General features: G+C 43.1%; 1 protein-coding gene across 2 annotated transcripts in view; it reads left to right on the top strand.

Annotated features, from left to right (window-relative positions):
• DRD2 (dopamine receptor D2) overlaps window positions 1-4253 on the top strand; it is a 41445-nt gene extending 37192 nt beyond the window's left edge. For both annotated transcript variants that reach the window (XM_087939243.1, XM_087939244.1), the window contains exon 8: window positions 606-4253. In XM_087939243.1, coding sequence (XP_087795369.1) covers window positions 606-799 — 194 coding nt within the window. In that variant the 3' untranslated portion in view covers window positions 800-4253. The remainder of the gene's footprint in view (window positions 1-605) is intronic.
• The last annotated feature ends 9743 nt before the right edge of the window (window positions 4254-13996 follow it).

Genomic DNA, 13996 nt, shown 5'->3' with positions numbered 1-13996 from the left:
ACTCCATAACATAAACAAAGAACTTCATCGCTAGTTGTTACGTGGAATATTTGTTCAAACAAATGTGCCAGTTTCCAATCCCAAATCATTGGCTATTGTTCCCTGTTGTAGCTATGATGTCTCCAAGTAGGAGGTAGGCAGGGAGATGCATTCAACAGTTGTGTCAGGCTTGTCCCAGCCTGGACCTTTAAAAAAGTAAGACCCTCGATTCCACTTGTAGCAAAAGGCATACTCTTACTAAAGCCAGGTGGTTATAGCATAAGAAAAGCTGGATCTGGCTATTCCTGCATAAACCCTGCTTTTTCCTCTTCTCCCAGATCCTCCCTTCATTGACCAACTCGTTAGTGTCCAATTATATTCAGAGTAGGTGTTTTGGTAACAGTCTTAAGGTTTGGCACCTCTTGGGTAGACTTTTGCATTCTAGTCTCATGCTCACGTCCTGGGATTTGCCAGTCTGTTCCAGATTGGCACCTGTGGTTCCTGTCAACCGACTCCCTGCATTTATGTAAGGAACCCAGTGACGCAAAGCAAGGCTCAGGTGATTACGATGGCAGACCTGACTGGTTGCGCTGCTAACACGGCCTCTTTTCTTGGTCCTCCTGCAGGTGTTTTCATCATCTGTTGGCTCCCTTTCTTCATCACCCACATTATGAACATGCACTGCAACTGTGAAATCCCACAGGTCATGTACAATGCCTTCACGTGGCTTGGATACGTGAATAGCGCAGTCAATCCTATCATTTACACCACCTTCAACATCGAGTTCCGGAAAGCTTTTATGAAGATTCTTCATTGCTAATCTCTGCCTGAGGATCAGTCGTCTGAATCCCCCGGCTGGATTAAGGCCGTGTGTTGGAGCACCCAGTTTGAGAGTGCCATGCCAATATATTTTTACAACTGGGATACCACAGCTGTCATGGTCCAAGGTTGCCTTGCACTCAAAGAAGCATTGAAACTCGGGGAGACTCGGATGGGGACGTTTGCTTCAAATGCAACCTTTGGGTTCGGCTGAAAGGAGAAAGCCAGCAAGCCAAGTCTCACCACCAAGAGTTGCATGGGATGAAGAAGATCTCCAAGGGGGTTCATTACCAATCTTAGCTGAGCCCAAGAAGGAGAGACCATGACTTGCTCACGCCTTGCTCTTACGGTCCATTTCTCACCAAAGATGCACCCATTCGTGTCTGCTTCACACCAGGAGGAAGACTCCTTCGTTGAGGAAGAAACAGCTTTCCCAGGAATTGTCTCTGTTGGCATTGCCTTCAGACTTCAGGGACACTGTGAAGTCCATCAAACTGCAGAGGCCAAATCATGCAGCTGCTGTCATGGCTTAGAGTAGTCGCAACGCCATTGCCACCAGACATGTAAAAGAATAGGGGAAGAGGAGAAAGTTGTGAGAGAATGAAATCTCAGGGTGCATGGGAGAAGCAAAGTTGTTTTTTTTCTATGATGCCAATGTACATACAATTAAATAGAATGAACTGAGCAGAAGCCCAAGCCAAAAAAAAGTGAAAAACCAATCAATCTTATTTTGCATGGAATGCATTGTAATTAAAAAAGCCATCTCTGCTCACATACACCAGCATATATGTGGTTGAAAGAAACTTATTCGATTCCAGGAATGAATTTCGTGGAGAACAAATCAGATCTGACAGGGAGGGAGGGAGGGAAGGATGGATGGAAAGATATGGACTACAAGGCCCTTGTCAGGCACTAATACTGAATTAACATCTGGAGAAATCTCAACCAAGCCAAAGTGTTAGCTCAAAGGTAAACTATGTGGTTTGTATATATGCAGAAGATCCATGTTAACCCCAAGTTAAAACCCCTGTGGATTTAAAAGAATCGGTTAAAAAGATGGAGAAGAAAATTCTCTGCCTGAAATTCCAAGGAAATTAGTCCCAGTAAGAGAAGGAGATCTTGGCAATGTAAGTGCCAGGTAGATCAGTTAGACAACAAGCCACCTTTTGAATAAACTGTGATTAAAATAAATGCAAAGGATGAGCTTTCCTTTCTCTCCTGGGTTAGGCTTATATCTGGGTTGTGAAAACCAACTAGATGACAATAAAGAGAATTTTCTGTTTTTTTTTAAAGAACCAGATATAGTTTTCTTTGTTCTAGACCAGGAGTCGGCAATCTTAAACACTCAGAGAGCCACAAAGGTCCTAAGCGGAAGCCCCCTGTTCAATTCTGGAGCTGATCAGAAGTCCCGTTCCCCCACCATAGAGTCTGTGGTGACCTTTTTCCTCTACTTGTCCTAACTGAAAACCCTATCAATTGTGGAGCTGACCAGTGACAGGGAGCAGAGGGATGAAAGAGCCACATTCGGCTCCAGAGCCGCGGGTTGCCGACCTCTGGTCTAGACTATCGTAGATTTTATTTCTGTCCTAGGGAATCTGTCAGAAGGAAGATTAGAAGGGGTGACGCAGATGGAGAGACCTGGCCCCTAGTGATGTAATGTACCCTACATCTCTTGGATGATCAGAAAAGATCTAGCTGGCATCATCTGCACTGCTTGGTGGGCACACCTGTTGAGACAGGTGACACACTGACACTTTTCAGGATTCCACTTGCTTTGTTCCCAATGTAGTGCAACTTTGCAAGTCAACCCACGCAGGAGAAGAAGCCATTGGAAAGGTTATTTTGATGAAGCTGCCTCAGACATGATTTTTGTTTGGCGAGCTGACTTCACTTCTGTCAAGATTGTATTTCCCTTAAAGCAGAACATCTGGGCCTTGGTGTTTTCAAGAAGTGTTTTAGGAAAAAAAATTGAGACTCATTTTCTTTAGGGCAGAAAAATCTAAACAACACAGTTGCAGGTTGAAGGAGTTTTATTTTGGTTTTTTCCTCCCTCAGATCTTCTGTTAAATTTTAAGAAGTATTGACATCCTTCGTTGACTTTCCAAATTGTTGACAATTTCTTAAAGAAACCAAATAAAGATCCATGTAGATCTTCCTCATATTTCTATCTTGAATGCTTGTGTGATAGCCAGGTCTCCTTAGATGTCTTATCTTTTCTCTACAAAATGGTGGCTGACAGTTGGATCAAAAAATTCCATGTGGTCCGTTAGCCCTGGTTGGGGTGATGAGAAAACTACTTACTGCTGAAACCTTTTCAACCTCTCCCTCTAGGAAAAAATAATATCGTCAAGTCATTAGCAAGAATGGTCAATCCATCTGTGGCCGATGCTGTTATTGCTATCCTTTACCAAATTCACAGTATTTTTGTAAGATGCTACAGAAACTGTACAAGCCAACTAATAAAATGGCATGGAAATGGGTTTTCCTGAGATTTTATTTGTAAATCTGAGCGGTGAGTAACAGTGGAGTCTAACCATGGCCATCTCAGGCGCTCTTGGGAAGAACAAACTTGGAGGTTCTTGGGCAACCTTCTCCATTGTCCAGGTTCCTCTTCTTGTATGATGTAGAAACAAAGCTATGGTTGACCTTCCTCAGATGGCTCTCTCCCCTAGATTGTCTTCAACCTTTAGGACCTCTTTGTAGTGACAGTTCCTCCATTATACTTAATGGTCTTGGTGGGTTAGAGCACTTCTGAGTAGCATGGCCACAAAATATGGTTTGTTGGATCCAGGCTGTTCTACCTTGGGTTGTTACTTTCAAGAGCACATGGCTCATCCATGGCCAGAATCAAGTCAACTCCACCCAATCATTTGTGTTGTGGGATCACCTACATTTCCCAGTTTTCCAAGAAAAAAAACTTGAACAAGCACCCCCAAAGCCACCTTAGAGAAAGTGGGACAGAGATGGCCACCAAGAATAGAAATTTCTCAAATCCTGGTGAAGTGCAGCAGAGAAGCCATGCTCTCTGCCTTTGCCCGGACAATGAGAAGGTCCAAAGATACCCCAAAGCTTTACCATGACATTCCTGGTGCAAGCATCCAGGCACCTGAATGAGGACTCTCCGAAATGATCGGTTCTTGACTCTAAAAGCGATTGTGTGCTGCCAAAACCACAAATAAAGAGCTTAGATTTGCTAGCAGGCTGACTGAACTCAGTCTGTTATGGGAATAGGCCCACAGCAGGCTTAACCAGTTTCAAACTGCATTAAAACCCTGGCTTACAGATTACGCACAAATCCAGGATGTTTGGCCGAAGGATAACTCAGTATATTGCACAAACTTATATTAATTCAGTAACCAAGAATGAAATGCTTTTTGTGAATTCAGAAATTTAAACTTTTCTCTCGGCTGCCCCACTTGGATTCTTTTCCATAGCAAAGAGGGGGTGTTGTGTGGCAAATCTGAGACTGCTATAGACACACCCTCATTTCCTTTGCAAAATATCGAAAGGTCTACATTTAAGACTTTTAAAAAGTTTGGAGAACTGCGTGCCCACCACCTAGAGAACTGAGAAAGTTTTAACAGAATAACAGAGTTGGAAGGGACCCTGGGGGTCTTCTAGTCCAACCCCTTGTTCAGGCAGGAAACCCTACACCATTTCAGACAAATAGTTGTCCAACCTCTCCTTAAAAACTTCCAGTGATGGAGCATCCACAACTTCTGGAGGCAACTTCTGTTCCACTGATTAATTGTTCTCACTGTCAGGAAATTCCTCCTTAGTTCTAAGTTGTTTCTCTCCTTGATTATTTTCCATCCATTGCTTCTTGTCCTGCCTTCTGGGTTCTTTGGAGAATAGCTTGACTCCCTCTTCTTTGTGGATGGTTGATTTTGTCAATAGATGGTTTTCCAGAACCATCTATCGCCAAAGCCCTTCTCAGAAGAGAGAGAGAGAGAGAAATCAAGTCAGCCTTGACTGGGAGCTATGATCTTACAATGTATATGGTGACCATGTTTTTCTTCCTGTCCCTTCTGAAAGCTGATTCACCTCCTCTGTCCCTTGGCTGACCTGTCTCTCTTTGGAGCCAGGTGAATAAATCCCCCAGGAGTGGCTGGGCAGGAAAGGGGTAACATTGCCTTTGCTTTTATTGCAAGAGGACAACAAAGCGCCTTGACATTCATGGTGTTTGAGTCTTTTAATTAAGAGGGTGGCAAATTGATTTGTAGGGTGGAGTGCATCTATTTAGACTCAAACAAAACCCGAACCAGACAGCTGATAAGAACAAGATGTTTCATCTGCCTCTCCGCAAATTTGGCATTTCCAGTTTCCTGATAGGAAAGGATTTGCCATTTTCTGGTGTTTGTGGAAGGAATTAATCTTTTGGCTCGCATGTAATCCTAATTAGCGGCCGTCTACAAAAGGCTAATTGCTGTAGTCCTTTTCCACATGGTGCAAAACCCATTGTTGATCTTTCACACTTGATGTCTCGATCCTGTTTCAAGAAACAGGTGGCAGAAGGTTCGAAGATATTCTTAGATACCCTCAAATTTGTCTTGGCTGCAACAGACGACCTGAGGGTGGCTTTGTCTGACTGGATAGAATAAAGCAACTTGCTTCTAGCTCCTAGAGAGATTCTGACTATATTTGTTTCGTTTACATGACCCAGGTATCCATGAATGCAATGACATCTGTCTAAGTAGATTTTTGCCCTAAGAAAGTCCAGATGTGGACAGAGGCGACCAAAGGAAAGTGAGAAAAACAGATGAAGTGATTGTGAAGGGCATGATTTCACCTTCTATTTTTGGCCTGGATGACTGAACCTTCATTTACACGTTGCTGGTTCATTTGGGGGAGAAAGCCCGTGCAGTCTGTATGGCAAGAGCTGGTTCCTTCCAATGCCTACCCAAATCTTCATTTGGACTGAAGACGTCACTTGGATGAGTAATGAAACGTCTCTGTTTTAATAAACTTTGGTCCAGTTGCCCCAATTAAACATTTCTAGGTGTTTTTCACTTGGATGATTGAACCAGAGGTGGTATTCAACCAGTTCTGACCAGTTCTAGAGAACCAGTAGCATAAATTTTGAGTAGTTTGGAGAACCGGCCAATCCCACCTCTGACTGGCCCCGCCAACCCCATCTCTTCTCTGACTCCCATTGAGTCCCAGCTGATCGGCTGGGTCTCCTTTGGTTGCCCTGCACAGGAGAACAGAGCTGGAAAGCAGGTTAGTGGGGTGGGGAGGGAAGGGGGATTTTGTAGTATATCCTTCCTCTGCCATGCCCACCAAGCCACACCCACAGAACCAGTCGTAAAAAAATGTGAATCTCACCACTGGATCGAACCTTCATTTACATGTTAAAAATAACCTTCTTTTTTTTTTTTGAGAATGTTGAGGAATGGTATTCTTGTCATAGATGACATACAAAAGTAGTGGTCAGTTTAGCCACTGGCAAGTGATTATGGGCGATGTAGTCCAAACCGATGGCTTCTCTCTCTGCCTGGATGGCACAGGCAATCCTCAAGTTTAACAAATCTCTTCCGTGGGTCTCTGTGAGCAGAAATAATCCATTGGGAAGCTTCTGCTGTGATGTATATCCTGGTTTCTAATGTATTATAAGACCCTTCAGTATTTTTCACACAAAACAGGAAAAAAGAACCCCATTGGAAACAAACACTTGGTTTAGTAAAACAGTGGAAACAATATTAATAATAATTTTCATTAAAATGTAGCCTGTGAGTTAATAATTAATGCTGCATAATGTATTTGCTTCAAATTGCAATCAAATTCCATTTTCGTGCCTTTTCTGGCTTGTTTTTATAGCTTTTAATTAATGTTATGGATAGACTCACATTTAGTACATCTTTGTTGGAGGCAGACAGGAAAGCGGGAACGTAAAGATAATTCCCGCAATAAACGTGTAGAGAAGCATCCCAGAATAACTCATCAGCAGCAGGGAAAAAAGAAAAAGAGATGATAAAATGTTCAGCAGCAAAATTCTGAAACAATGAAAAAGATTATTTTACTAGTTGGTGAACTTCTATAATGAAGAACATAAAAAAAGATCTATTGGGCTGAGAAATGCACCTTTTCAAACTTCTCCATTTGCACATTCTCTCTCTCTCCTTTCTCTCTCTCCTTTCTCTTTTTCTTTCTCTCTCTCTCCCTCTTCTCTTTCTCTCTCTCTTTTTCTTTCTCTCCCTCTCTCCCCCTCCCTTCCTCTCCCTCTCCTCACACACACAAGCATCACTCCTGGACACAAAAAAGGACTTAAGGAAGAGCTGTAAAGCACTATGAAGCGGCATACCGGTAGTCTTCAACTTACGACTACAATTGAGCCAGACTTTCTGTCGCTAAGTGAGACATTTAAATGAGTTTTGCCCCCCATTTTATGGCTTTTCTCACCCTGTTTGTTAAGTGAATCACTGCAGTTCTTAAATTTGGAGCACGGTTGTTAAGTGAATTGGGCTTCCCCGTGGAGTACATGTAAATAAAATCCACTCTAAGAAATTGGTGGGGAGACTTCAAAGAATGGAGCCGAGAAAGAAAGAAAGAAAGAAAGAAAGAAAGAAAGAAAGAAAGAAAGAAAGAAAGAAAGAAAGAAAGAAAGAAAGAAAGAAAGAAAGAAATTTTTAAATTCACTGTGAAATTGGTGGGGACACTTCAAGGAATGGAGTTGAAAATGAATGAATGAATGAATAAAATCCACTCTAAGAAATTGGTGGAGACATTTCAAAGAATGGAGTTGTGAATGAATGAATGAATGAATGAATAAATAAATAAATAAAATTTTAAAATCCACTGTGAAATTGGTGGGGACAGTTCAAGGAATGGAGTTGAGACTGAATGAATGAATGAATGAATGAATAAATAAATAAATAAATAACCAATTTTTAAAAATCCACTCTAAGAAATTGGTGGAGACACTTCAAAGAATGGAGTTGAGAATGAATGAATGAATGAATAATGAATGAATGAATGAATAATTTTTAAAAATGCACTCTAAGGTATTGGTGGGGACAGAGACACCCTATTTTACAGGGGGAGAACATCTGGCAAGCAGGCATAGAGCTTCAAATCAGCTTTGCATCTCGATTTCCTTGAAACGCTCACAACCCCACCAGGCCCCCCAAAACCCCACCCGATTCCTCAGCTCCCCAGGGGCTCCTTCTGCGTTGCTCCTTTTAAACCTGACACGCAGCTGTTTGATGGAGCCCCAAGGTGCCATCGGTTAAATACGGGGGAAATTTATGAATCATGTAATTAACAAGCAAGCTTTAATGAACTGCCACTCATTTACTGAATAAGCACTTTAATTTTCTTTGGTTTTTAATGTTTTCCTATCCCCCCCGCCCTTTACCGATAGGAAGTGGTTTTGAATATTGGGGGTGGGATTAAAATTCTCTCACCAACAACGTAAGGTTGGCTTTTTCATCAGGGGAAATGCAGTGATAATGCAGCACTTAATTTTTCAATTATGGGAAATTTTGCCGGTTACACGAGGAAGGTGCTTGAAAAGAGAAGTGCCGCTTCTATTGTGCAACCTCAAACAAGGGTCTGAGCTGATATAAGTCAGAAGGACGCTGCTAATAACACTCAAGAAAGTGAGTCAGCTCTTTTTGGCTCATTAAGTCTAGGATTGTGGTAGAAAAAGTTGACTTGCAAACGAAGCTACTTTCAAACTGAGTTTGAGTCTGGATGACTTCAAGGGCAGACCTGTATCATTGTCTTGGTAGCCTTGGGGACGGAGTTTGCCTCTTTTGAACTTGCCACTGCTGAGCCTTTTGGCAATCTTCTACCCAGCTTCTCATGAGATCTGACCATCAGAGCAATATTCCATGATTGAAGTTCTCTAAATGCTTCTGCCATCTATCTCATGCGCTTGGATTTCTAATGGATTCTTCTTTTTCCTGGTTGATGGTTTCTCTTCATCTCCTCCAAGAACAACTAGACATCTTCAAGGAGGCTCTGGAACAACCTGAAGGTTGTGTAAAAATTAAATGCTCTTCCATCAGGCTAGGAGATAAATGTTGGCACATTCTAGCTTTGATCCTGTATAAATGTTGCTGTCAGGTGGGTGCTCCATTCAAAATCCAAGAAAGAAACACTTAGACTCCGTTAATTAGAGAAAAGATATCTTTTACTGAAAATCTAGGGGTAGCATCAAAGGAACTCTGAATCTGAGGACTTGACCATGAAAATCCCATATACCAAGTGATGGCAATGTTTCCACCCACATTAGTTCAAACTGTCCATCCAATTAAAGTTGAATATAATGTCCTGTGGGGCATCTTCAGGTGGTGATGCAGGCATCTGTCTGTTGACCTTGGCCTATTTTGATAAAGAGTTGCGCTTGCGCATAGCACAGCAAAGAGGCATAAACAAGAAACTTTCCCCCCCACAACTTATGCAGTTTATTCTCAAAACCTCCAGCTCACTTCCCACAATTATTTCACCCCTCCTTCCCCCTGTTACTATGGCAGCCAAGAGATGCAAAGCAAAGGAAAGAAATCTTGAAGGTTGACAGTTGCCGTACATTTAGACTCGCTAGGCGTTTCCTCATCCCCACTCCCTGTGCCTCTTACTGCAGTGCCGTGGAAACAAGTTGGAGGCTGGTTGACTCCTACAAAGGAGAAGAGGGAGTCCATCCACCTCTTCTCCAAAGCACCTGAACGCAGGACAAGAAGCAACGGATGGAAACGAATCATGGAGAGGAGCAACCTAGAACTAAGGAGGAATTTCCTGACAGTAAGAATAATGAATCGATGGAACAAGTTGCCTCCAGAAGTTGTGGATGCTCCAACACTGGAGAGGTTTTCAAGAAGACATTGGACAATCTTTGGTCTGAAACGGTGTGGGGTATCTTGACTGAGCGGGAGTTGGACTAGAAGACCTCCAAGGTCCCTTCCAACTCTGTTGTTCCATTATTCCTGCAAAACCTCACTGAATTCTCAACCCATCAAGCCTGACCTGAGAAATCATTGCAATAATTAGAAATAAATAAGCATCAGTACAATGGGGAAGATATCCTTGTTTGAAGATGGTCTTTTAAGGAACACCGGTTCCAATGGACACTCATTGAGTGAAGACAACAGAATTAAAACATCTTTGGCACTCTCTCTGTCTCACAGTTGATTGTCACTTGCACTCTCAAGTTGAAACTTTGATTATTGTTTTCCAAAAAACAACAACAACCCTGCACAGTAGTTATTTTTCCTGGCTCTTCTCCTTGTCTGTTCTTATCTCTTTCACCATTACGCCAGAGAATGTGTGTTCACAAGATACAACCTGTGCTCTTCTTCTTCTTCTTCTTCTTCTTCTTGGTTGTTACATTTTTCAGATGTTGTAAAAAGCCAGGAAATAGGCTTGCTGCATGCATGTAGATAAGAACACATTCACACACACACACACAAATCAAATACAGAGGCTTCTAGGAAAGCAAACACAACTGGGTGGCAGGAAGGAAAATTGTCACCCTAAAATTCAGTGCTTCACCTACTCAGCAGACTTTCCAATTTTATTGGCAGATTTTTTTCCCTTTCATCTTGGTGTATGAAATAGGTTGTCTTTAATCGTTTCTAAAACTGTAGGTTTGGGTGGTATTGTTGGGGGCCTTCGCATAAAAGACAGAGAAATTGCATGAAAAAATAAGTGCACATTGCCATAATTCCCCTTTGTCCATTACCATGGCAGAAACAAATCTTGGCAGCGTCTTTCCCCCCGTGGGACCCATAAAATTGCTTTCACATCATCCACACCCTATAAAGGAGGCCGGCTCAAGACTCCTACAGTTGCCTCAGTGTTAAATTAGCACAGATACTCCTTGACTTACAACAGTTTGTTTAATGACCATTCGAAATTACAATGGCCCTGAGGAAAGAGAGGTTTTTTTTTTCACACTTCTGACCGTTGCAGCATCCTCAAGGGTCACGTGATTAAAATCCAGGTGCTTGGCAATAGACTCACACTTATGATGGTTACAACCAATGCAACAGAAGTTGCCTTCAGAAGTTGTGGGAGCTTCACCCGTGGAGGCTTTCAAGAAGAGACTGGACTGCCATCTGTCAGAAATGGTGTAAGGTCTCCTGCTTGGGTGGAGGGTTGGACTAGATGGCCTACAAGATCCCTTCCAACTCTGTTAATCTATTTAAAAAAAATCCTTCACTTGTCTGCAGTCTGTTTTGTGGGGTTTTCTGCACAACTCCAGAAAGGAAATGGAAGGATTATTCAATGCAGAGGCTGGGATTTATTAGCTAGTATTACTTATTCATAGAAAGCACAGCACTAAAGCATCTATGCGCAGTAATTTTTTTTTTTAAAAAAAAACTAAGCTCTTGCAAACTTGGGAAGTAACGCTCACTCTTTTCTTTTTATGGATAGTGTGAGCAATGTAATGCTCAAAAAGTGCTACAGCATCATTTCTGAACCTCTGCTTCCATTTTTGGAAGGAAAAAAGACATTCTTGACGTGCTCACCTCCATTGGACAGGTTCCTATCTAGCAAAGTATCGACTCAAAATATTTATCTGGTCTTTTAGAATTGCCAGCAAAACGGGGGAGGGGAGCAGTGCAACAGCTTGGAAATTGAACGTGCATTCCATAAATAGTTTTTCAAAGATAGTAACTAGGTGACTGAAGTTTCTGCAGCGCAAAATTCTAACTGGAGAGTGTGATTGATGACTCTGGGCTATGGAGGTGTCCCATTGGAGAATATGAATTATGATACACCCAGGGGGTGAGGGGAAAACCAGGGTCAAGGGTGACAAGGAATGATGTGTCTCAAACCCAGGTAGCACTGGCATGTTTACTCCTAATAAATCTTCTTTAAGCCTTCGAAAATCAGGCTAGAGACTCATGATTTAAACGGGCCATAACTATCGGAGTCCTGGCACAAAGTTTGACTAAGACCTCATTGTAAAATGACCACCAAAGTGAAGCCAACGATATAAAAATTCCATCACTGCCTCTTTCAGGTCAATCAAGGATGAAGAGCCAGAATAGCCGAGAGGACAACAAGTAACATGCCAGGGCCCACAGCATGGCCAAGGGATTCCGTTATAGTATAGATGCCAGTCTCAAACCAGGAAAGAAATCTCCATAAATTATCCTGACTGACACCAAAGCTAGACTGACAGCAATGCTCTTTTTTTCCATGTAGGACAAGTTGAAGAAAGAGCTTGATGGAATTCCTTGGTTCGGTTCCTTTCCCAACTATCACTTACTAGTAGGAAAACCAACCGCTGGATTGTCCACTTAATGTGTGGTGATGTGGGACTGGCTAGTGTAGGTGAACGTTTTGAGTGGTTGATCTCCCCTCAAGTCTGTCCAACGAACCGTTCTTTGGCCATGGTTGGCCAAGCATCTTGGAGAAGGTATTCTTGGCTGGAGGGACACATTTTTGTTGCTGTGGAAAAAAGGCAACCAGTGCAGATGGAGAGAGATCCTGTCAGGCTGCCTCCGTTCAAATCCCAAGAAAGAAACCCCTCAACTTCATTGAGGGACAGACAGGGGTGGGCTTCAAAAATTTTAGGGAAACGTTGTCTGACCGGTTGCTGGTTGGGCATGGCTATGGTGGGCGTGGCCTAGTTGGCCTCCTGCACCACAGTGGGGGAGGGGGCATTTTTGCCATTCACCTACTGGAGGCTTTCTTTGAGTCCCCGGCAGGCTGAAAACGGCCTCCCCGGACTCAGGAGGCTCTCTGGACGCTGGAAACAGGCCCACTTCAGCCTTCTCCAACTTCCGGGAGGCCCATTTTTCGCCCTCCCCGAGTCTCCGCACATTCCCTGCACTTACTTGCATCCAAAACAGGCCGTGTGGGGATTCCTGGGAGGGGGTGGATGGGGTAGGCGGGGCCAGCCAGGAGTGGGATTTGGGGTTCTCTCTGAACTGCACCGAATCTTAGCTAGGGGATCTCCCGAACCCCTGCGAACCCCCAGCAGCCCGGTCCTGGGTACAGAAGAGGCGCTTTGACTGAGTGTGAAGTGATAGCAGCGAAAGCAAGGCAAGATCTGGTTCAAAAGAGCACGAAAGTTATAAATGGAAAGTTTCCCCAAATCGCTCCCCCCAGGGTTCTTTACTGAGTGTCCAATCAACATCCAGTGTGATGTTGGGTGAAACTCATCTTCAGGTATTCAGACCATCTGGAGTCCTAGATGTTGACCTTGACGGGGTGTAAATAACCCCACTCAACAGCACAGTACTTCTTGAGAGCAAACCTGCCTTTCAGTTCACATGGGACTTCACCTCACCAGTTCACTTCCCCAATCCAAATGCCATGCCCCGCCCCTCCCCGTTACTATGGCAACCAATAGCAAGCATGCATCAAGGAGAGTCCCATGCTGGAGATCTGGCTGACAGTTCATCTGAGGTTACGGATTCAATGTGCCCTTTTCCGTTCTTGAGTGACAAAAAAACCCCCCTTGACACCAGTTTGGGTACATGTTGACTTTTGAAAGAGTCCTTCCAAGCAACCTGGTGCTTATGGAGTCATATGATGTGGGATCTGAAGGTGTGAGATGTTGATCCACCTCTAATGGCCGTTTCATGTTCCCAGCTGAAGTAGCACTCAAGGCCTCTTCAAACTTCTCACCAGGCAGGATAATGGAGGTCAATGAGCAGGAGGGTGATCTTCAGTATGAATCATTAGCATCAAGGCTCAATTGAGGTGAGTCCTTGAGATCTCAAGAAGCTTCTCAACAAGAGAGAAGCAAAGGACTCTATCCAGAACTGCCAAGAACCTTGGAAAAAAATGTTCAGCAATTTACTTGTGGAGGGAATGAACATTTCTTCCTTGGTTGGACGGATGCAGTACCTGAGAAAGTTGTAAAAGACAAACAAAGTGGAATTGTCTCTCCAAGTTCTTCTGAAGGAATCATAAATGTCTGAAATTCTTCCTTAAGGTTCTTATTCTGTAAATATTTGGTCTGGTGGCCAACCCCTTTAATGGATGGGAGAATACCTTAAGGGTTGACTTGCGTAGTCCAAATAGACTACAAGATTTGGGAAAGCACTGAGGAGTGATTAAAGTAACACAATCCTTATCCATCAATGGAAGATTAGTGTCTTGTTCTTGAGCAAAATGGAGTCGGCAGTCTTTAGTCTGTCGGATGATAAACAGACAAACATGAACTAAACCAGAATTATCCCAGATGAGCGGTAAAGCCTATATCATTCAAAGATGAAAGTCAAACTAAAAGATAATCTCA

Source organism: Pseudonaja textilis, chromosome 9 (genome assembly GCF_049901715.1).
Source record: "Pseudonaja textilis isolate UNSWEBS1 chromosome 9, rPseTex1.2, whole genome shotgun sequence".
Lineage (NCBI taxonomy): Eukaryota > Metazoa > Chordata > Lepidosauria > Squamata > Elapidae > Pseudonaja > Pseudonaja textilis.
The sequence above is the reverse complement of the archived record's forward strand: the minus strand, read 5'-3'. Positions and strand labels throughout refer to the sequence as shown.